We start from the raw sequence: 25,120 nt of genomic DNA on the forward strand, positions 1-25,120 counted from the left end.
GAACCATGTGGTTTGGCAGGCTTTTTGGGAGGAGAACCGAAGAGGAAGGACGTGCTGAACGCGCTCTAGTCGACCACCGTGGTTGGTCCCAAGCAGCGAGTCGAGGGGGTCAGAGGAGATCAAATGGTGGAAAGAAGACCCCGTTAGCTGAGCTCCAACGGTTGTGCACGAAGTGGTTGAACTCTGATAAGTTTGGTGCCTTTTACTTTCCCTTTTATATAGTATCTCTATTAATTACGTAGTTCCAGTAAGATTTATAAAGTGTAATCTGTAAATCAGCAACCACACAAACAGTGAGACACGGTTGGGCGGACGGACGGGGTTTCCCCTAGATAAACACGAGTTGATAGCCCTGAGCGTTATAGTAAATTTGCTGATGACACAAAGGTTGGGGGTGTTGTGGATAGTGTGGAGGGCTGTCAGCGGTCACAGCGGGACATTGATAGGATGCAAAACTGGCTGAGAAGTGGCAGATGGAGTTCAACCCAGATAAGTGTGAGGTGGTTCATTTTGGTAGGTCAAATATGATGGCAGAATATAGTATTAATGGTAAGACTCTTGGCAGGGTGGAGGATCAGAGGGATCTTGGGGTCCGAGATAGGACACTCAAAGCTGCTACGCAGGTTGACTCTGTGGTTAAGAAGGCATACGGTGTATTGGCCTTCATCAATCATGGGATTGAGTTTAAGAGCTGAGAGGTAATGTTGTAGCTATATAGGACCCTGTTCAGACCCCACTTGGCGTACTGTGCTTAGTTCTGGTTGCTTCACTACAGGAGGGATGTGGAAACAATAGAAAGGGTGCAGAGATTTACAAGGATGTTGGCTGGATTGGAGAGCATGCCTTACGAGAATAGGTTGAGTGAACTTTTTTCCTTGGAGTGATGGAGAATGAGAGGTGACCTGACAGAGGTGTATAAGATGATGAGAGGTATTGATCGTGTGGATAATCACAGGTTTTTTATCAGGGCTGAAATGGCTAGCACAAGAGGGCACAGTTTTAAGGTGCTTGGAAGTAGGTACTGAGGAGATGTCAGGGGTAAGTTTTTTACCTAGAAAGTGGTGAGTGCGTGGAATGGGCTGCCGGCGATGGTGGAGGAGGTGGATACAATAGGATCTTTTAAGAGACTCCTGGACATGTACATGGAGTTCAGAAAAATAGAGGGCTATGGGTAACCCTAGGTAATTTCTAAGGTAAAGATGTGTTCAGCACAGCTTTGTGGGCTGAAGGGCCTGTATTGTGCTGTAGGTTTTCTTTGTTTCTATGTTTCTATGTTTAACTTGAAGGTTGAGTCGGTGGTGAGGAAAGTAAATACAATGTTAGCATTCATTTTGAAAGGACTAGAATGTAAAAGCAAGCATGTAATGTTGAGTCATTATAAAGCACTGGTGAGGCCTCACTTGGAGCATTGTGAGCAGTTTTGGTCCTTTATCTAAAGAAGGTGTGCTGGCATTGAACAGGGTCGAGAGGAGGCTCATGAGAATGATTCTGGGAGTGAAAGACTCAACACATGAGCGTTTTATAGCCCTGAGCCTGTGATCACTGGAGTTCAGAATCATGAGGGGGATCTCACTGAAACCTGTGAATTTTGAAAGGCTTAGATACAAGGATGCTGTCCAAGTTGCATGCCATCTTGCACAACGTCTCCCATCCATTACATAATGTACTGGTTGGGCACAGGAGTACATTCAGCCAGAGACTCATTCCACCGAGATGCAACACAGAGCGTCATAGGAAGTCATTCCTGCCTGTGGCCATCAAACTTTACAACTCATCCCTTGGAGGGTCAGACACCCTGATCCAATAGGCTGGTCCTGGACTTATTTCCTGACATAATTTACATATTACTATTTAATTATTTATGGTTTTATTACTACTTAATTATTTGTGGTGCAACTGTAACAAAAACCAATTTCCCCCGGGATCAATAAAGTATGACTATGACTATGACTATATAGTGGTCGTGGAGAGGATGTTTTCTATATTGGGTGTTTCTAGGACCAGAGGTCACAGACTGAGAATTAATAAAGATCCCTTTAGATGAGGAAGGATTTATTTTCCCAGATTGTGCTGAATCAGGGGAATTATTTGCGCCAAGTCATTGAGTATATTTAAAGTGGAGTAGGCTCTTGATTAGTTAGGCCATCAAAGAAGAAGGCAGGAGAATGGAATTGAGTGTGATAATAAATCAATCATGGTGGAGCAGATCTGATGGGCCGAATGGCCTAATTCTGCTCCTTTGTATGTCTTACGATTTTATGGTCTCGCACCCAACAGTGTCCGTTGTTTATTTACTTGCAAACTAGGTTTGAAGGGCAGAATGGCCTACTGCTCTTCCTAATGTCTGGTGTTCTGGCACTGCTAATTGTGATATTCCCTCTCTCCCTCTCTCCCTCTCCCAGGAGGGAAGAAGAATTGACAGTTTCCTCTTCAGCAGCAATTTGGCCAACGTTAATGGACGACTGAGGATAAATATTGTCAGGGAATTCCACGAAGGAAATTACACCTGCATCGTAACTGTGATGCACAGGGGCTTGGCTTTCAACTTGACCAGGATCCTCTGTGCCACCGTCGCAGGTAAATGCTTTTCCTGTTCTAGTGTCGAAGTCAACTGGCTGCGGATTTTCTGAGATGTTCGGTCAGGAGGGGCAGCCTACTCAGCCAGGGTGGGGGGAGCATGCAGTCTTCTCAAAGTGTAGCTTCTGCCATTAACTTGGATGCAGTCACCTGCCAGTCACGGCAGCATATTAGTGCAATGCTATCACAGCTTAGGGCGTCAGGGATTCGTGTTCAGTTCTGACGCCACCTGTAAGGAGTCTGTACGTTCTTCCCATGATCACATGGGTTTCCTCCGGGTGTTCTGGTTTCCTCCCACAGTCCAAAGATGTACCAGTTAGATGTACCATTGTCCAAGTAGGTGAACTGGTCATTGTAAATTGTCCTGTGAATAGGCTGGGGTTAAATGGGTGGGTGTCTGGTGGAATGGCTCATTGGGCTGGAAGGGCTTGTTCTGCGCTGTACCTCGAAATAAACGAAGGAATGAATAAGCTTGTGCCCGGCATGGTATGGTGCCATGGTGACAAGGTAGCTTAGTGGTTAGCACAATGCTTTACAGCTCCAGTGGACTGGGGTTCCATTCCTGTTGGAGCCCCTCATGGGTTGAAGTGGCAGTAGTGAATTCAAATATAATGTTACTATTCATTTTGTGAGCACTACAATATAAAGGCTATGATCTACTGCTGAGGCTTTATAAGGCATTGATGGCAGGAATCCCATTCCCATTCCTACATGGCCTCGTCTACTGACACAATGAGGTCAAACTCAGATTGGAGAAGCAACACCTCATTTTCCCTCTGCAACTGATGGCATGGATGTTGAATTCTTTAACTTCCAGTAATTTTTCCCACCTTCCCTCCTTCTCCCTCATTCTGGTTCCCCCCCACCCCTTCCCTTCTCACCTGCTCATTACCTCCACCTTGTTCCCCTCCTCCTTCTGTTTTTCCCATGGTCCATTCTCCTCTCCTATCAGATTCCTTCCTTCCTTCAGCCCTTTACCTCCTCCACTAATCACATTCCAGCTTCATCCCACTCCCCTTCCCCCCAACTATCTGATGTCATGATTTCACCAGTCACTTAGTCATAGTCATAGTCTATTGATCCCGGGGGAAATTGGTTTTCGTTACAGTTGCACCATAAATAATAAATAGTAATATGTACTATTACATATAGTAAGTCCAGGACCAGCCTATTGGCTCAGGGTGTCTGACCCTCCAAGGGAGGAATTGTAAAGTTTGATGGCCACAGGCAGGAATGACCTCCTATGACACTCTGTGTTGCATCTTGGTGGAATGAGTCTCTGGCTGAATGTACTCCTGTGCCCACCCAGTACATTATAGAGTGGATGGGAGACATTGTCCAAGATGGCATGCAACTTGGACAGCATCCTCTTTTCAGACACCACCGTGAGAGAGTCCAGTTCCATCCCCACAACATCACTGGCCTTACGAATGAGTTTGTTGATTGTGTTGGTGTCTGCTACCCTCAGCCTGCTGCCCCAACACACAACAGCAAACATGATCGCACTGGCCACCACAGACTCATAGAACATCCTCAGCATCGTCCAGCAGATGTTAAAGGACCTCAGTCTCCTCAGGAAATAGAGACGGCTCTGACCCTTCTTGTAGACAGCCTCAGTGTTCTTTGACCACTGGAGAGGTCAGAATACCAGGGAAGAAAGGGAAGGGGAAGGATCATCGGAGGGTGTTGGTGGAAAGGTAAGGAGATAAGGTGGGAAGGGGAAACAGGACTGGGTACTGCTGGGTTGGGGGGGTGAGGGGAAATTACCGGAAGTTGGAGAAATCAAGGTTCATGTCATATGGTTGGAGGCTGCTCACACTGAATATAAGGTTTTGCTCCTTCATCCTGAGTGTGGCATCATCGTGATAGTAGAGGAGGCCATGGACTGACCAGTCAGAATGGGAATGGGAAGAAGAATAGAAATGGGTGGCTCTGGGAAATCCCACTCTTTGTGGCAGACGGAGTGAAAGTGCTCGATGGAATGGTCTCCCACCCCCTGTCTCTGGTGTATACCTCTTCCCACCCTGTCACTTGTAAAAATGCCATCCCCTTCTCTTAGTTGCACCGTCTCCACTACATCTGCTCTCAGGATGAGTCTTTTCATTCCAGAATCCTTCTTCAAAGAAAGGAGTTGTCCTTCCTCCACCATCAGCACTGCTCTCACCTGCACCTCTTCCATTTCATACTCTCACCTCATCCTTCTGCCACCCTACTAGGGATAGGGTTCCTCTTGACATCACCTACCGCCCCACCAGCCCCTGCGTCCAGCACATAATTCTCTGGAATGTATGTCCTCCAAAGGGACCCCGCCATCAAGCACACCTTCCGCTCCTCACTTCACTTTCTGTTTTCTGCAGGGATCGCTCGCTATGTGACTCCCTTGTCCATTCGTCCCTCCCCACTGACCTCCCTCCTGGCACACATCCTTTCAAGCAAGGACAAGTGCTACACCTGCCCCTACTCCCTCACGACCACTCAGAACCCCAAACAGTCCTTCCAGGTGAGGTGATGCTTCACCTGTGAGTACGTTGGGCTCATCTGCTGTATCCAGTGCTCCTGGTGTGGTGTGGCCTCCTGTATATTGGTGAGATCCAACGTAGATCGGGAGACCGCTTCACTGAGCACCCTCTCTCTGCCCACCACAAAAAAAGAGTGATTTCCCAGTGGCCAACCATTTCAATTCTACTTCCTATTTTTGTACAGGAAGGAGAATTCAATGTGAACTCGGCCCGAAACATCGGCACTTTGTTCATTTTGTGTGCGTTACTCAATATCATCACAAGGTGTCACCCCATCCATTCCACTGTGTTGTACATCTGGTCCATTTCGGTGGTATACGTATGTAGTGTATGGTTGAGCACCCCTTATCCGAAACTTCAAAATCCGAAAACCTCAAATCCAAAATATTTTGAGTGAAAGCATGATTCAATTCAATTCACGTTTAATTGTCATTCAACCGTACATGAATGCTCGTGAATACAGCCAAGCGAGACAGCATTCCTATGGGAGTCAAGGTGCTAAAACACAGGACCGACAGTCACACACAAGAACACGTTCACTGAATGAAAGGGTCCTTAATGATGTCACAAATGGAAAATTCCACAAGGTACTGGAAGACATCTCGGGTGATGGGCAGCGTTCTGCACTTCACACGGTTCTGAGAAGTGGCTTCACATATATAATGAACTGAAGTCAATGCATCAATTAAAATTGAAGGTCTCAATCTTCCATCAAGTAATAATTGAAGGTCTCAATCTTGTATTGAAAGAGATTTGTTAAGGTTGTTATAGCTAGGGATGGTAATGACAAAAAGCTCCCAATCCCTATTAAATGCTGTAAGCAGCGTGCATCTCAAATAGATTCTGACAACCGTCCAGCTCCTGGCCTTCACGTCTGGCTTAGCTACAAAGCCTGGTGGAACTGTTTCTGCTACAGGGAGAAGGGGCGAAGGTGAGGAAGGCTTTGGATGTAAATCTTGTGTTAAACTCCAGAGCTGGAGTCCCCAAGGCAATCCTACGTTGAGTTCAATGCAGACCAGTCACTCCTGTGACCTGGCTGGTGCCAAACTGTGTCAGTCTCTGCCCTTCCTTTGGATTCAGCGGCTGAGTGGAGAGGGGGAGCCTGCTGCCTGGGCAACAGATTGCTCTCCATATCGTACCACAAGGACTTGTGTACAGGCCCGCATGTCACGTGGACTGCTAGATCACAACGTCCATCGTCGACACCGATCAACAAAGGGCCTCAACTGAAAAAGTGATTTCATCAGCGTCAGAGTGAACATATAGTTATAGTCATACTTTATTGACTATGACTATAGTCAATGACTATGACTATGACATATGACTCTATGCCACTTAACAGCGTGCTGATCGTAAAGCAAGCAACGATCTATCGTGACAAACTGAAAATTGAAGGTATTGTTTAATGCACGATATTATTTAAATATTGTATGAAACTAGCTCCCTCCCGTCATAGTTGCTGTAGAATGGGTGACTCTCTGAAATGAATGGTGGATATGAAGCTAATCGCAGTGCTGCAACCCGGTGATGGACGTGTTTGGGAGAGGTCACTCGATTCCGACAGTCTGTGGAGGGCCCAGCTCCATCACTTCAGACTGTCCCTCGACTGCAGACTGTTCACTCTGTGAGCTGCACATAAGCTGTCGATGTGATGTGAGTGGATTTCATGTTTAGACTAGGGTCCCATCCCCAAGGTATCTCATTATACAGATGCAAGTATTCCAAAATCCCCCAAAAATCTGAAATCCGAAACATTTCCGGCCTCAAGCATTTCAGATGCGGGATCCTCAACCTGAGCAACAATGAACTTGACCGCATTAGCAGTGAATCTAACAAACTGATGTAACCTTCCCCTCTCCCATAATATGGTTGTGTCTCAGAGTTGAGTTTATTGTCATCTGCACAAGTACATGAAAAGCCTACTGGCATCAGCCTCACAGGCACAGAGCGCCAGACAGGCAGCATTCACAAGAAAATCATAAATTGTACACAAGATTTACAAGTAGTGTAATGGAAGTGATCAAAGTGCTCGTAGTGTTGCTAACCTGTAGTGATTACGGTTGTGCCGGCTGGTCCAAGAACTGAATGGCTGAAGAGAAATAATTGTTCTTAAAGCAAGCACGAGGAATTCTGCAGATGCTGGAAATTCAAGCAACACACATCAAAGTTGCTGGTGAACACAGCAGGCCAGGCAGCATCTATTGGAAGAGGTACAGTCGTCGTTTCGGACCGAGACCCTTCGGCAGGACTAACTGAAAGAAGAGCTAGTAAGAGATTTCGAAGTGGGAGGGGGAGGGGGAGATCCAAAATGATAGGAGAGGACAGGAGGAGGAAGGATGGAGCCAAGAGCTGGACAGGTGATTGGCAAAGGGGATACGAGAGGATCATGGGACAGGAGGCCCAGGGAGAAGGCCCCGCCCCCCTTTTCTTTCTTCCCGGACCTCCTGTCCCATGATCCTCTCGTATCCCCTTTGCCAATCACCTGTCCAGCTCTTGGCGCCATCCTTCCTCCTCCTGTCCTCTCCTATCATTTTGGATCACCCCCTCTCCCTCCCACTTCCAAATCTCTTACTAGCTCTTCTTTCAGTTAGTCCTGCCGAAGGGTCTCGGTCCGAAATGACGACTGTACCTCTTCCAATAGATGCTGCCTGGCCTGCTGCGTTCACTAGCAACTTTGATAATCGTTCTTAAACCTGGTGGTGTGGGACTCAAGGTTTTTGTACCTCCTGCCCGATGGTAGCTGTGAGAAGGTGGCGTGGTTCGGATGGTGGGGGTCATTGACGATGGATGTTGCCTTCTTAAGGCAGCAGCTCCTGTAGGTACCACCGATGGTGGGGAGGGATGTGCCTGTGATGTAGTGGACAGGGTCCACCACTCTCTGAAGTGTCTTGCTTTCTTTTTGTCATGGTTAATGTCTGGTGGATCACAGGCCATGCTGCTAATTCCTGACCAGCCATTTTCTCTCATTGCAGCTAGCCAGCGTGAACTGATAGCCCCGGTTATAATCCAGCCAGCTGCAGGCCTTCGAGTGGAAGTGGAGTACGGTGGGTTTGTTCGCTCTGTCGGCTGATGTTTGGTTTTGCCAACAAGTGCCAGTGAGTTGTCTGTGAATTTGACGCAAGTCCATAAGACATAGCAGCAGAATTTGGCCATTTGGCCCATCGAGTCTGCTCCACCATTCCAACATGGCTGATTTATTATTCCTCTCAACCCCATTCTCCTGCCTTTGCCCCACAACCTTTGACACCCTGACTAATGAAGAGCCTCTGTTCTATCTAGGCCTTTCAATATTGCATAAGTTTTAATAAGATTCGCCCCCCTTCCATGATTCTAAACTCCAGTGCGTACAGGCTCAGAGCCATCAAATTCTCCTCATACGTTAACTCTTTCATTCTCGGGATAGTTCTCGTGAAATTCCTCTGGACCCTCTCCAACGCCAGCGTATCCGTCCTAAGATATGGACCCCTAAACTGTGGGGAAAAAAGAGCAAAATTTGAGAGGTAATGTACATGAGTTTAAGGACCATTTAGAAATATTATGGCATAGAGGAACAAGGCGTCCCTAAAATGTTGAGTGTGTTTCTTCAGGCTCTCGGATGAGAGGGAGCATGCTTTGAGTGGCGGGGTACTTGCCTTTCTAGGCATTAGTATTTTGAAGATGCCCTCAGTGGTGGTGAAGCAAGTGCCCACGATCTCCGAAGCTACCTCGTTGTGGCCCTTGCACGTTATTTGCTTTCTCTATAACCGTGCTGCAGTTAAGGAGGTCCCTGAAGATTATCTTACACGGTGAGCTTGTGGTAATGGATTTAATTGCATTTTCAGTGTTCATTTCGATAGGACTGGAATATGAAAGCAAGGAAGTACGGCGGAGGCATACTGCTCGACAGCACCACCAGCTGGCCGAGGTGTGCAATTGCAGCTGGCAACTGGTTTTGATTGTCGAATGTACTGAGTGAGATACAGTGAAAAACTTAGCTTGCATTCTGTTCATACAGATCCGATCATTACCCAGTGCATTGAGGTAGTAGAAGGGAAAATAATAACAAATTGCAGAGTAAAATGTTTTGTTAAAAGTTGGATAATCTACACCAGGGGTGTGTAAAAATCAGGGCGGCGATCGAGATTTTGAAAGCAGAGTTTTGCGGCAATTTTTCTGATTTGAGAAGCAACCACTGATTTGAGGAGTGACCACTTATAAAGGAGCAGCCATTCTTTTGAATTGTGCCAGTCTTTAGAATGGCTTTGGCTCATCAGGCTTAGGCGAGGTACGTTGTCTTGCAAGTTACTCTCTCTTCTCTCTCCCTCATTCCTATGCTCCAGGGGCAGTGTTTTATACAGCATGTGGGATGTGGGAAGTCTGGGAAGCTCCCGGTCTCCCTGATAAACACACCTACGCCAGGGGCACTGAGCTGCAGCTCCAGAGAGAATGGGCTAAGGAACTGGTGCTGCAGCTTGATGACCTTCAACTCGGACGGGAGAATGGGCAGGTGATGGACAGGAGCTACAGGGAAGTAGTCACCCCCGGGTTGCAGGAGACAGGTTTACTGGGTGACTGTGAGAAAAAGGAGGGGAGAAGCACAGCCTGTGTACCTGTGGCCGTTCCCCTCAATAACAATTATACAACTGTAGATACTATTGAGGGGGACGACCTACCAGTGGGGGCCACTGTGTGCGGGTCTCTGGTACTGAGTCTGGTCATGTGGCTCAGAAGAGCAGAGAGGTGAGGAGGACTGCAGAGTTAATAGGAGATTCCTTAGTCAGAGGACAGAGACGAGGTTGTGTGGGCGCGATAGGGACACCTAGATGGTAAGTGGCCTCCCTGGTGCCAGGATCAGGAATATCTCAGATCGCGACCATGGATTTCACAATGCTGAGGGTCAGCACCCAGAAGTCTTGGTACATAGTCACAACAGTGACATAGGTGAGGTGGCCCTAAAGAGAGATTTTAGGGAGTTGGGTAGAAAGCTGAGAAAGAGGCCCTCTAGGGTGTTAATCTCTGGACTCCTGCCTGTGCCACGTGAGGGTAAGAATAGGATGATATGGCTGCAGAACTGGTGCAGGGGGCAGGGGTTCAGATTTATGGATCATTGGGATCTCTTCTGGGGAGGGAATGACCTGTACAAAAGGAACTGGGTACAGCTGAGCGTTGTTCGGGTGGGTTTAAACTAATTTGGCGGGGGCGGGAACCGGTGTGATAGTGCTGAGGATGAGGTAGTTGATTGATAAACAGAGGTAATGTGCAGTCGGACTCCTAGCGAGGAGAGGCAGATGAGAGAGCAAAATTACAAGGTGATGAGTTGCAGCGTAAAAGGTGGACAAAGTTGGAAAAGGTGAATGTGCACAGTGTATGAAATAAGGTCGATGAACTTGTGGTACAGTTGTAGATTGGCAAGTATGATGTTGTAGGCATCACTGAATTGTGGCTGAAAGAAGATTATAGCTGGGAGCTTACCGTCAAAGGGTACACGCTGTATTAAAAGGATGGGCAAGAAGGCACAGTGGGTAGTGTTGCTCTGTTGGTAAAAAATGAAATTAAATCATTAGGAAGAGGTGACATAGGTTCGGAAATAGTTGAATCATCATGGATTGAGCCAAGGAACTGCAAGGGTGAAAAGACCCTGATGGGAGTTATATACAGACCCCCAAACAGCAGTAAGGATGTGGTCTACAAGTTATAGTGGGAGATAGAAAATGCGTGCCAAAAAGGCAATGTTACAATAGTCATGGGGGATTTCAATATGCAGGTAGATTGGGAAAGTCATGTAGGTGTGGGATTCCAAGAGGGGGATTTTGTACAGTGCCTATGAGACCAGCTATTTTGGACTGGGTGTCGTGCGATGAATTGGAATTAATCAGAGAGCTTAAGGTAAAAGAACCCTTAGGGGCAAGTGATCATAATATGATTGACTTCACTCTGGAATTTGAGAAGCAGAAGCTAAAGTCAGATGTATCAGTATTACAGTGGAGTGAGAGTAAAGGGAATTACAGAGGTGTGAGAGAGGAGTTGACTAGAATTGATTGGAGAAGAACACTGGCAGGGATAGTGGCAGAGCAGCAATGGCTGGAATTTCTGGAAGCAATTCAGAAGGCACAGGGTATATACATCCCAAAGAACCATATAACATATAACCATATAACAATTACAGCACGGAAACAGGCCATCTCGGCCCTTCTAGTCCGTGCCGAACTCTTACTCTCACCTAGTCCCACCGACCTGCACTCAGCCCATAACCCTCCATTCCTTTCCTGTCCATATATCTATCCAAGAAGAAGTAGTATTTCATTGGCAAGATGACACAACCATGGCTAACAAGGGAAGTCAAAGCCAACATAAAAGCCAAGGAAAGGGCTTATAATACAGCAAAAATTAGTGGGAAGTTAGGGGATTGGGAAGCTTTTAAATACCATCAGAGGACAACTAAAAAGGTCATTAAGAAGGTAAAGATAGAATACAAAATTAAGCTAGCCATTAATATGAAAGAGTGGACCAAAAGTTTCTTCAGGTATATAAAGTATAAAAGTTAGAGGCAAGAATGGATATCAGACCACAGGAAAACGATGCTGGAGAGTTAGTAACAGAGGACAAGGAAATGGCGGATGAACTGAATAAGTAGTTTGCATCAGTCTTCACTGTGGAAGACACGAGCAGTATGGTGGGAGTTCCACATGTCAGGGGGCATGAAGTGTGTGAAGTTACCATTACTAGATCAAAGTTTCTTTGGGAAACTGAAAGGACTGAAGGTAGATAAGTCACCTGGACCAGATAGTGTACACCCTAGTGTTCTGAAAGAGGTGGCTGAAGAGATTGTGGAGGCATAAGGAATGACCTTTCAAAAATCAATAGATTCTGGAATGGTTCAAGAAGACTGGAGAGCTGCAAATGTCATTCCACTCTTCAAGGAAGAGGAGAGACAGAAGAAAGGAAATTATAGGTCAGTTAGTCTGACCTCAGTGGTCGGAAAGATGTTGGACTCGATTGTTAAGGATGTGGTCTCAAGGTACTTGAAGGCACGTGATAAAATAGGCTGTAGTCAGCATTGTTTCTTCGAGGGAAAACTTGCCTGACAAATCTGTTGGAATTCTTTCAAGAAGTAACAAGCAGAATAGACAATGGACAATCGGTTGATGTTGTGTACTTGGAATTTCAAAAGGCCTTTGACAAGGTGCCTCACATGAGGCTGCTGAACTAGCTACGAACCCATGGTATTACAGGAAAGATTCTAGCATGGATAAAGCAGTGGCTGATTGGCAGGAGGCAAGGAGTGGGAATAAAGGGAGACTTTTCTGACTGGCTGCAGTGATTATTGGTGTTCAACAGGTGTCTGTGTTGGGACTGATTCATTTTACATCATATGTCAATGATTTGGATGATGATATTAATGGGTTTGTTGTAAAGTTTGCAGATGATATGAAGATAGATGGAGGGGCAGGTAGTTTTTAGGAAGTAGAATGGCTACAAAAGGACTTAGATGGATTAAGAGAGTGGGCAAAGAATGGCAGATGGAATACGGTGTAGGGAAGAGCATGGTCATGCACTTTGGTAGAAGAAACAGAAAGGTTGACTTTTCTAAATGGAGAAAAAACTGAGGTGAAAAGAGACTTGGGAGTCCTTGTGCAGGATTCCCTGAAGGTTAATTTGCAGGTTGAGTCGGTGGTGAGGAAGGCAAATGCAATGTTAGCACTCATTTCAAGAGACTAGACTATAAAAGCAAGGATGTCACGTTCAGATTTTATAATGTACTAGCGACACCTCACTTGGAGTATTGTGAGCAGGTCTGGGCCCCTTATCTTGGAAAGGATATGCTGAAACTGGAGAGGTTTCAAAGGTGGTTCACGAAAATGATTCCAGGATGGATTGGCTTGTCATATGAAGAACACTTGGTGGCTGTTGTCTTGTATTCACTGGAATTCAGAAGAATGAGGGGTGACCTCATTGAAACCTATCGAATGGTGAAAAGCCTTGATAGAGTAGATGTGGAGAGGAAATGTCCTGTGGTGGGAGAGTCTAAGACCAGGGGACACAGCCTCAGAATAGAGGGGAATCCTCTTAGAAAGGAGGTGAGGAGGGATTTCCTTAGCCAGAGAGTGGTGAATTTGTGGAATTCGCTGCTGCAGGCAGCTCTGAAGGCTAAGTCTTTTTGTATATTTAAGGCAGAGGTTGATAGGTCAGGTCATGGAGGGATACCGGGGGGGGGGGGGTGCGGTAGGGAAGGAGGCAGGAGATTGGGGCTGAGAGAAAAAATGGATTAGCCATGATGAAATGGCAAAGCAGACTCAGTGAGCCAAATGACCGAATTCTGCTCCTATACCTTATAGTCTATATAATAAACAAAAAAAAATGGAGTGCAGGTGGTCAATAAGGTGCAAGATCATAAGGTAGATGGTGAGGTCAAGAGTCCATCTTGTCATACTCCAACAGCGGGGTAGAGGCTGTCCTTGAGCCTGGTGGTACCATGTGCTTTCAGGCTTTTCTATCTTCAGCCCAATGGAGGTTGATGCTGTCTTTGATAATGTTGGCTGACTTACAGAGACAGAGAGAAGTGTAGACAGGGTTCATGGAGGGGAGTCAGGTTTGCATGATCTGAGTTGTGTCCACAACTCTGCAGTTTCCTGTGGTCACGGGGTAGAACAGTTACCTTACCAAGCCGGATCTGACACTTTCTATTACAATTCAGAAATATGGACAGTACAACATGACACCAAAGTTCCGATGAAGGGTGTCAACTTGAAACACCGACCCTCCCTTCTCCTCCATTGAGATTTTCTGATACACCAAGTTCCCCCATCATGCTGTGTGTTCAAACGCAGCCTCGGAGAGCTGTTCCTGGCCATGAACCATGAAGTCCAGATGGAATTTTTTAACATAATCTCTTGCTCTTCATTAGTGGCCTCGCAATATTGTGGGTTAATGGTGGCGTGCATAAATACCAAGGCTTCACACACAAACAGGGGCATTAACATAAGAATTGGGAGCAGCACTCTGCCATCCTGTCCTTTGATCTACGCCAACATTCATCAAGACCACAGTTGATCTTTGACCTTGGCACTATTTTCCCACATTAACCACGCGTCCTTTTACATCCTGAAATCTATCTATCTCTGGTTTGAATGACCTCAAACAATCAGCCTCCGTTATTCCAAAACCTTTGAGAGAGAAAAAGCATTCTCCCCATCTCAGTTGTGCATGGTGCACCTGTCACTCTGAGACAGTAAGCCCCTGGTTCTAGTCATCCTACAGACTCATTTCCCAGGAGTCTACAACTCATGTTCTCAATATTATTTATTTACTTTGTTTTATTATTTGCCTAACTTATATTCTTTTGCACAGTTTTTCAGTCATAGAGACTTGCCCTTTGGCCCATCTAGTCCATGCCAAGCCATTTAAACTGCCTAGTCCATTTGACCAGCATCCGGACCATAGTCCTCCATACCCTTCCCATCGATGTACCTATCCAACCTCCTCTTAAGCACTTAAATCAAAATCACATTCACAATTTGCGCTGGCAGCTCATTCCACACTTTGAGTGACTAAGTTTTCCCTCGTGTTCCCCTTAAATATTTCACCTTTCACCCTTGACCTCTGACCTCTGGTTGTAGTCTCACCTAACCTATATGGGACAGCCTGCTTCCACTTACCTTATCTATGCCCCTCATAATTTTGTATTCTTTTACCAAATCACACTTCAATCTTCTGTGTTCTAAAGCTACACTCTTAACCTATTCAAACTATCCTTATAAGTCGGGTCATCCAGTCCCGGCAGCATCCTTGTAAATTTTCTTAGTACTCTTTCAATCTTATTTACATTAAGATTAAAAGAGTACCGACAATATTCCAAATTGGGCCTCACCAACATCTTGCACAACTTCACCATAACATCCTATTTCCTGTACTCAGTTCTTTGATGTATGAAGGCCAAGCTGACAAAAGCTATCTTTACGCCCTATCTACCTGTGACACCAGTCCTTGCTATTTACAGTTCTTCATAAATCCTATCATATTTGTTCACTTTCCTTTAAATGCCCGAAATAAAGAGGATCTCAAGGTAGTATATGGTAAACATAAACACAAAAGACACTGAAGATGCTGGAAATCCAGAGCAACACACACAAAATGCTGGAGGAACTCAGCAGGACAGGCAGCATCTATGGAGATGAATGACCAGTCGACATTTCATGCTGAGACACGTACTGTAAGTACTTTGATAGTAAATTAACTTTGACTCTGACAGAAGTACTGTCTATCCCTCACAATATAAAGAGTCATCCTGCATCTCCACTGTGGCTGTCTGGAGTTCCCAGTTCCCAGCCATATAAATTACAAAAAGAAAAATATTAAAAATTACCAATAATTAAATTAAATAAATAGTGCAAAAAGAGCAAAAGTAGTGAGGGTGTGTTCATGGCTCAGTTCATTGTCCATTCAGAAATCGGATGGTGGAGGTTCGGAAACAGTTATAACCCCTCAACCGTCAGGCTTTTGAACCACAGGGGATAACTTTACTCAACCTCACTCACCCCGACACAGAACTGTTCCCATAACCTATAGACTCACTTTCAAAGACTCTTCATCTCATGTTCTCGATACTCATTGCTTATTTATTATAATTAATCATTTTTCCCTTTCTTTTGTACTTGTACATTTCATTGTCTTTTGCATATTGGTTGTTTGTCCGTCATTGGGTGGGGTCTTTGACTAGTTCAGTCCTGCCAAAGGGTTTCAGCCCGAAACATCGACTATACATTTTTCCATAGATGCTGCCTGGCCTGCTGAGATCCTCCCAACATTCTGTGTGTGTTGCTCGGATTTCTAGCATCTGCAGATTTTCTCTTGTCTGTACTTGTCTGGAGCTCAGAAGAATGACGGGGGAATCTCATTGAAACCTATCAAATATTGAAAGGCCTAAATAGAGTAGACATAAGACCATAAGACAAAGGAGCAGAAGCCGGCCATTCGGCCCACCGAGTCTGCTCCGCCATTTTATCATGAGCCGATCCATTCTCCCATTTAGTCCCACTCCCCTGCCTTCTCACCATAACCTTTGATGCCCTGACTACTCAGATACCTATCAATCTCTGCCTTAAATACACCCAATGACTTGGCCTCCACTGCCATCCGTGGCAACAAATTCCACAGATTCACCACCCTCTGGCTAAAAAAATTTCTTCACATCTCTGTTCTGAATGGGCGCCCTTCAATCCTGAAGTCATGCCCTCTCGTACTAGACTCCCCCACCATGGGAAACAGTTTTGCCACATCCACTCTGTCCATGCCTTTCAACATTCGAAATGTCTCATTCTTCTAAACTCCAAGGAGTACAGTCCAAGAGTGGACAAATGTTCCTCATATGTTAACCCTCTCATTCCCGGAATCATTCTAGTGAAACTTCTCTGAACCCTCTCCAAAGTCAGCACATCGTTTCTTAAATAAGGAGCCCAAAACTGCCCACAGTACTCCAAGTGAGGTCTTACCAGTGCCCTATAGAGCCTCAACATCACATCCCTGCTCCTATACTCTAATCCTCTAGAAATGAATGTCAACATTGCATTCGCCTTCTTCACCACTGACTCAACCTGGAGGTTAACTTTAAGGGTATCCTGTACGAGGACTCCCAGGTCCCGTTGCATCTCAGAACTTTGAATTAACTCCCCATTTAAATAATAGTCTGCCCATTTATTTCTTCTGCCAAAGTGCATAACCATACACTTTCCAACATTGTATTTCATTTGCATAACCATACACTTTCCAACATTGTATTTCATTTGCATAACCATACACTTTCCAACATTGTATTTCATTTGCCACTTCTTTGCCCATTCTCCCAATCTATCCAAGTCTTTCTGCAGACTCTGTTTCCTCAGCACTACTGGCGCCTCCACCTATCTTTGTATCATCAGCAAACTTAGCCACAAAGCCATCTATTCCATAATCTAAATCATTGATGTACAATGTAAAAAGAAGCGGCCCCAACACGGACCCCTGTGGAACACTACTGGTAACCGGCAGCCAACCAGAATAGGATCCTTTTATTCCCACTCTCTGTTTCCTGCCAATCAGCCAACGCTCTATCCACGTATGTAACTTTCCCGTAATTTCATGGGTTTTTATCTGGTTTTGCAGCCTCATGTGCGGCACCTTGTCAAACGCCTTCTGAAAATCCAAATATACAACATCCACTGCATCTCCCTTGTCTAGCCTACTTGTCCCTCAAAAAATTGTAATAGGTTTGTCAGGCAGGATTTTCCTTTAAGGAATCCATGCTGAGTTCTGCCTATCTTGTCATATGCCTCCAGGTACTCTGTAACCTCATCCTTGACAATCAACTCCAACAACTTCCCAACCACCGATGTCAAGCTAACAGGTCTATAATTTACCTTTTGCTTTCTTGCCCCGTTCTTAAATAGCAGAATGACATTTGCAATCTTCCAGTCCTCCGGAACCATGCCAGAATCTATTGACTTTTGAAAGATCTTTGCTAATGCCTCCGCAATCTCCACAGCTACTTCCTTCAGAACACGAGGGTGCATTCCATCTGGTCCAGGAGATTTATTGACCTTTAGCCTATTCAGCTTCCTGAGTACTTTCTCTGTCGTAATTGTGACTGTGCACACTTCTCTTCCCTGACACCCTTGAGTGTCCGGTATACTGCTGATGTCTTCCTCAGTGAAGACTGATGCAAAATACTCATTCAGTTCCTCCGCCATCTCCTTATCTCCCGTTACAATTTCTCCAGCATCATTTTCGATCCGTCCTATACCTACTCTCACCTGTCTTTTACTCTTTATATACTTGAAAAAGCTCTTTGATATTACTTGCTTGCTTCCTTCCATATTTCATCTTTTCCCTCTTAATGACCTTCCTAGTTTCCTTTTGTAAGCTTTTAAAAACTTCCCAATCCTCTGTCTTCCCACTAATTTTTGCTTCCTTCTATGCCCTCTCCTTTGCTTTAACTTTGTCTTTGACTTCTCTTGTCAGCCACGGTTGCATCCTTTTTCCATTCAAAAATTTATTCTTTTTTGGAATATATCTGTCTTGCACCTTCCTCACTTCTCGCATAACTCCAGTCACTGCTGCTCTGTTGTCCTTCCCGCTAGTGTCCCTTTCCAGTCAACTTTAGCCAGTTCCTCTCTCATGCCACTGTAATTTCCTTTACTCCACTGAAATAGCGACACATCGGATTTCGGCTTCTCTTTCTCAAATTTCACAGTGATCTCAATCGTGTTACGATCACTGCCTCCTAAGGGTTCCTTCACCTCAATCTCTCTAATCACCTCCGGTTCATTACACAATACCCAATCCAGTACAGCCGATCCCCTAGTGGGCTCAACAACAAACTGTTCTAAAAAGCCATCTCGCAGACATTCTACAAATTCTCTCTGGAGATCCAGTGCCGACCTGATTTTCCCAATCCACTTGCATGTTAAAATCCCCCACAATTATCATAACACTGCCCTTCTGACAAGCCTTTTCTATTCCAGTTGTAATTTGTAGTCCACGTCACTGCAGCTTTTAGGAGGCCTGTGTATAACTGCCACCAGGGTCCTTTTACCCCTGCGATTTCTTAACTCAACCCATAAAGATTCTGCACCTTCCGATCCTATGTCACCTCTTTCTAATTATTTAATATCATTTCTTACCAATAAAGGCAACCCACCCCCTCTGCCTACCTGCCTACCCTTCCAATACACCGTGTATCCTTGGACGTTCAGCTCCCAGAGACATGCATCCTTTAGCCACGTCTCAGTGATGGCCGCAATATCATACCTGACAACCTGTAGCTGTACGACAAGATCATCCACCTTATTCCTTATGCTGCGTGCATGTAAGTATAACACCTTAAGTAGTATTTGGTACTTTTTACTTTGATTACGCTGCAACTCATCCGAATGGCTGCAATTTTGCCCCACCACCTGCCTGTCTTTCCTGACATCTTTACTGCTCACTATCTTAGGTCTATTTCTGTTTTTTCCCTCCTCCGCTCTATCATTTGGGTCCCCATCCCCCTGCCAAGTTAGTTTAAACCCTCCCTAACAGCCCTATTAAACTTTCCCGCCAGGATATTGGTTCCCTTCGAGTTCAGGTGTAACCCGTCCTTTTTGAACAGGTCATACTTCCCGCAGAAGAGATCCCAATGATCCAAGAATCTGAAGCCCTGCCCCCTGCACCAGTCTCTCAGCCACGCATTCATCTGCCTGATTCGACTCCACTTGCCCTCGCTAGCACGTGGTACAGGTAGCAATCCCGAGATTACTACCCTGGAGGTCCTGCTTCTCAGCTTCCTTCCTAACTCCTGGAAATCTCTCTTCAGGACCTCCTCCTTTGTCCTATCTATGTCATTGGTACCAACATGTACCAAGACAACTGGCTGCTCACCCTCCCCCTTCAGAATATTCAGGACCCGATCCGAGACATCCTGTACCCTAGCACCTGGGAGGCAACACACCATGCGAGTATCTCTGTCAGGCACACAGAATCTCCTGTCTGTTCCCCTGACTATGGAATCCCCTATGACTACCGCATTTCTCTTCTCCCTCCTTCTCTCCTGCACAACAGCGCCAGGCTCAGTACCAGAGACCCGGTCACCGTGGGCGTCCCCCGTCAGGTCATCCCCCTCAACAGCATCCAGAACAAGATATTTGTTGCTGAGGGGGACAGCCACAGGGGTGCATCCACTATCCGGGCATTTCCCTTTCCCCTCCTGACAGTCACCCAGTTTTCTGACCCCTGTAGCCTAGGGATGACTACCTCCCTGTAGCTCCTGTCTATCACCTCTTCACTTTCCCCGATAAGCAGTAAGTCATCAAGCTGCAGCTCCAGATCCCTAACACGGTCTCTGAGGAGCTGCATCTCGGTGCGCCTGGCGCAGATGTGGCCATCAGGGAGGCTGGAGGTCTCCTAGGATTCCCACATCTGACACCCTGAACAAAGCACTAACCCTGCAGACATGCTGTCTAATTCTACAGGAATGAAACAGGGAAAACAAGTCTATTCACCCACTTACCTTGCCAAACACACAAACTTTTTAAACCGTTAGCTTCTACGGTTAGCTGTGTGAGTTCCTGCTGTTGCTCTGTCTGTCCGGGCCAATTTGCCAAGTGGAAAAAAAAACAGTTGGTGCCTCGCTCTCGCCTCTTCCCGTTACTGCCTAAACCCGTTGAGCCAAAGCCCTGCATTCTGCTGCTCTCTCCAACCGCTGCCCACTGTATAAGGTGGTCTCCATTTTAAACTCTCTGCGCTGTCCTGTTGACGTCACGCATCTGTGCAGTCTCGTCCTTCTTGTACTCAAAGAAGTTTTTAAGAAAACTGCCTTCCTTCAGAATTTAGCACTCACGCTGCCCTTCTTGTCCCGATCCAAAAAACAGCCGTTGGAAGTCCCCTTCCTTTTTAAACTCTCTGCGCTGTCCTGTTGACGTCACGCGCCTGCACAGTCTCGTCCTTCTTGTACTCGATGTAGAGGATGTTTCCTTTAGTGGGAGAGTCTAGGACCAGAGGGCACAACCTCAAAATAGAACAGAGATGAAGGTGAATTTCTTTAGTCAGAAGGTGATGAATTTGTGGAATTCATTGCTACAGACGGCTGTGGAGGCCAAGTTATTGGGTGTATTTAAAGCAGAGGTGGAGAGGCTCTTAATTAGTCAGGGTTTCAGAGGTTGCGAGGAGAAGGCAGGAGAGTGGGGTTGAGAGGGAGAATAAATCAGTCATGATGGAATGGCAGAGCAGACTCGATGGGCTGAATTGTCTAATTCGTTCCCGATGTCTTATGGTCTATTATAGTCTTATTTCCTCTGTACATTAACCTTTGGTGTTCAATTCTTGTCCAGGTCAGGAAGTAAATCTAACCTGCAGTGCATTCTTCCATTACATCCTGGAGTCACCCACTACAGTCCGGTGGTCTGTTGATGGGAGGCCGGCAGAGGAATTGGCACCAGCTATGCAAGTATTTCTGAGGTACCTTTCTCGGTGGTGTCTTCGTATTCGATCTCTGCATTTAGGTTCAAGTTTATGGTCATTCAGCCGTACACATGAATACTGCCAAACGAAACAACATTCCTCCAGACCAAGGTGCACAGCACAGTACACATAACACACACTACACAAGGTAGTATTTCCACACATAAATTAACAAATAAGGTGCATTTATGACGTAAGTTTAAACAGGTAAATGGTTAACATGACTGATGCTAGTGATGAGACCTGGGTGATGGCAGAGAGTTCAGTAGTCTTACAAGTCTGCAGGAGAGACTGTTTCCCATCCTAACAGTCCTTGACCTAATGCGACAGTACCCCCTGCCTGACAGTGGGGGGGGGGGGGGGTCCAACAGACAGTTGGATATATGGGAGGGATCATTGGTAGTGTTGTGGGCACTGTGCTGATCAATATCTCTGATGGGTGAAAGAGGGACCACGACGATCCTCTAAACAGCCCTCACAATCCTTTGTAGCGACTTTACGGTCCGGTGCCTTGCAGTTCCCATACCAGACCGTGATGCAGCTTGTTAGGTCACTTCCGATGGTGCTCCCATACAAATTAGTTAGACTTTGTGCGGTGTGGGTGGGGGCTGGGGGGAGAAGAGCCTTGCTCATGTCAGTCTTTCAGTAATTGAGTCAGAAATCCACGACTGCTCAGTCAGGGATCGCAGAATCCAGTGAAATACCAGCAAAGATTTACAGATGTCAGAAATCAGATGATCAAATTTAAAACAGAAAACGCCAAGATTTCTCAGTGGGTCAGACAGCATGTTGAGCTGAAGCAGAGCTAAGGTTTTTGGACTCGCTCCGAAGTGGAGCAAGCCCCAGTTTAATAGTTGAGCCCGAAAGCCACACTGTTTTGTACCACCATTTCCGAGGCTGGTGTCTATCACTTCTTTGTCACAACCGTGTTTCTGGAGTAGAAATTTCACCACTACTCTTTCAAACTTATTTACATCTTTCCTAAGGTCAGTGACCAGAACTGCACACAATACTCCAGATTAGATCATGGACAGTACAGGCCCTTCGGCCCACAATGGTGTGCCAACCCTTAAACTCTGCCTCCCATATAACCCTCACCTTAAGTTCCTCCATATACCTGTCTAGTAGTCTCTTAAACTTCACTAGTGTATCTGCCTCCACCACTGACTCAGGCAGTGCATTCCACACACCAACCACTCTCTGAGTAAAAAACCTTCCTCTAATATCCCCCTTGAACTTCCCACCCCTTACCTTAAAGCCATGTCCTCTTGTATTGAGCAGTGGTGCCCTGGAAAAGAGGCACTGGCTGTCCACTCTATCTATTCCTTTTAATATCTTGTACACCTCTATTATGTCTCCTCTCATCCTCCTTCTCTCCAAAGAGTAAAGCCCTAGCTCCCTTAATCTCTGATCATAATGCATACTCTCTAAACCAGGCAGCATCCTGGTAAATCTCCTCTGTACCCTTTCCAATGCTTCCACATCCTTCCTATAGTGAGGCGACCAGAACTGGACACAGTACTCCAAGTGTGACCTAACCAGAGTTTTATAGAGCTGCATCATTACATTGCAACTCTTAAACTCCATCCCTCGACTTATGAAAGCTAATGCCCCATAAGCTTTCTTAACTACCCTATCTACCTGTGAGGCAACTTTCAGGGATCTGTGGACATGTACCCCCAAATCCCTCTGCTCCTCCACACTACCAAGTATCCTGCCATTTACTTTGTACTCTGCCTTCAAGTTTGTCCTTCCAAAGTGTACCACCTCACACTTCTCTGGGTTGAACTCCCATCTGCCACTTCTCAGCCCACTTCTGCATCCTATCAATGTCTCTCTGCAATCTTCGACAATCCTCTACACTATCCAGAACACCACCAACCTTTGTGTCGTCTGCAAACTTGCCAACCCACCCTTCTACCCCCACATCCAGGTCGTTAATAAAAATCATGAAAAGTAGAGGTCCCAGAACCAATCCCTATGGGACACCACTAGTCACAACCCTCCAATACGAATGTACTCCCTCCACCATGACCCTCTGCTTTCTGCAGGCAAGCCAATTCTGAATCTACCTGGCCAAACTTCCCTGGATCCCATGCCTTCCGGCTTTCTGATTAAGCCTACCATGTGGAACCTTGTCAAATGCCTTACTAAAATCCATGTAGATCACATCCACTGCACTACCCTCATCTATATGTCTGGTCACCTCCTCAAAGAACTCTATCAGGTTTGTTAGACATGATCTGCCCTTCAGAAAGCCATGCTGACTGTCCCTGATCAGACTATGATTCTCTAAATGTCCATAGATCCTATTTCTAAGAATCTTTTCCAACAGCTTTCCCACCACAGATGTAAGGCTCACTGGTCTATAATTACCCGGACTATCCCTACTACCTTTTTTGAACAAGGGGACAACGTTCGCCTCCCTCCATTCCTCCGATACCATTCCCCTAGACACCGAGGACATAAAGATCATAGCCAGAGGCTCAGTAATCTCTTCCCTCGCCTCGTGGAGCAGCCTGGGGAATATTCTGTCAGACCCCGGGGACTTATACGTCCTAGTGTATCTTAACCAACTACAACACCTCCTCTCCCTTAATATCAACATGCTCCAGAACATCAACCTCACTCATATTGTCCTCACCTTCATCAAGTTCCCTCTCATTGGTGAATACCAAAGAGAAGTATTCATTCAGGACCTCACCCACTTCCACAGCCTCCAGGCACATCTTCCCTCCTTTATCTCTAATTGGTCCTATCTTCACTCCTGTCATCCTTTTGTTCTTCACATAATTGAAGAATGCCTTGGAGTTTTCCTTTACCCTACTTGCCAAGGCCTTCTCATGCCCCCTTCTTGCTTTCCTCAGCCCCTTCTTAAGCTCCTTTCTTGCTATCCTATATACCTCAATAGACCCATCTGATCCTTGCTTCCCCTAAACCTCATGTATGCTGCCTTCTTCCACCTGACTAGATTCTCCACCTCACTTGTCACCCATGGTTCCTTCACCCTACCATTCTTTATTTTCCTCACCGGGACAAATTTATCCCTAACATCCTGCAAGAGATCCCTGAACATTAACCACATGTGCATAGTAATTTCCTTGCAAAAACATCATCCCAATTCACACCTGCAAGTTCTAGCCTTATAGCCTCATAGTTTGCCCTTCCCCAATTAAAAATTTTCCTGTCCTCTCTGATTCTATCCTTTTCCATGATAATGCTAAAGGTCAGGGAGCAGTGGTCACTGTCCCCTAGATGCTCACCCACTGAGAGATCTGTGACCTGACCCAGTTTGTTACCTAATACTAGATCTAGTATGGTATTCCCCCTAGTTGGCCTGTCAACATACTGTGACAGGAATCCGTCCTGGACACACTTAACAAACTCTGCCCCGTCTAAACAATTGAAACTAATCAGGTGCCAATCAATATTAGGGAAGTTAAAGTCACCCATGATAACAACCCTGTTATTTTTGCACCTTTCCAAAATCTGCCTCCCAATCTGCTCCTTGGTATCTCTGCTGCTACCACGGGGCCTCACCGATGTCTTATACAACTTCAGCATAACATCCCATCTCCTGTACTCAGTACTTTTTTTGATTTTCTTTATGACCCGATCTACCTGTGATGCTGCTTTCAGTGAATTGTCTTAACATGTCTTAACATGTCAATAATTGTCTTTACTTCTCCTAGTGAAAAGGTGCAGTCAGTCAAGGACAAGAAGGTTACCAGTACTCTGAACATCCGAGCGGTGAAAAGGGCTGACATTCAGCGGAACTACACCTGCCTTGCCCAGAACAGCAAAGGATGCAAAAGTAGCCAAGTGGTTTTAGTCTGGAAAGGTATCTGAACTTGGAGTTGGAATTGGAATTGGGATTGGAATTGGAATTGGGATTGGAATTAGAATGGAATTGGGATTGGAGTTGGAATTGGATTTGAGATTGGAATGAAATTGGGATTGGAATTGGAATTGGGATTGGAATTAGAATGGAATTGGGATTGGAATTGGAATGGAATCGGGATTGGAATTGGGATTGGAGTTGGGATTGGAATTGGAATGGAATTGGGATTGGGATT

General features: G+C 45.7%; 1 protein-coding gene across 6 annotated transcripts in view; it reads left to right on the forward strand.

Moving 5' to 3' along the window:
* LOC140196152 (interleukin-1 receptor accessory protein-like) overlaps positions 1-25,120 on the forward strand; it is an 88,296-nt gene that overhangs the window by 50,292 nt on the left and 12,884 nt on the right. For 5 of the 6 annotated variants that reach the window (XM_072254891.1, XM_072254892.1, XM_072254890.1 and 2 more), the window contains 5 exons: positions 2,403-2,577; positions 8,069-8,140; positions 18,739-18,915; positions 20,915-21,041; positions 24,737-24,885. In XM_072254891.1, coding sequence (XP_072110992.1) covers positions 2,403-2,577; positions 8,069-8,140; positions 18,739-18,915; positions 20,915-21,041; positions 24,737-24,885 — 700 coding nt within the window. The remainder of the gene's footprint in view (positions 1-2,402; positions 2,578-8,068; positions 8,141-18,738; positions 18,916-20,914; positions 21,042-24,736; positions 24,886-25,120) is intronic. The other variant, XM_072254894.1, reaches the window with a different exon arrangement.

The sequence above is a fragment of the Mobula birostris genome, chromosome 4 (assembly GCF_030028105.1).
Source record: "Mobula birostris isolate sMobBir1 chromosome 4, sMobBir1.hap1, whole genome shotgun sequence".
Lineage (NCBI taxonomy): Eukaryota > Metazoa > Chordata > Chondrichthyes > Myliobatiformes > Myliobatidae > Mobula > Mobula birostris.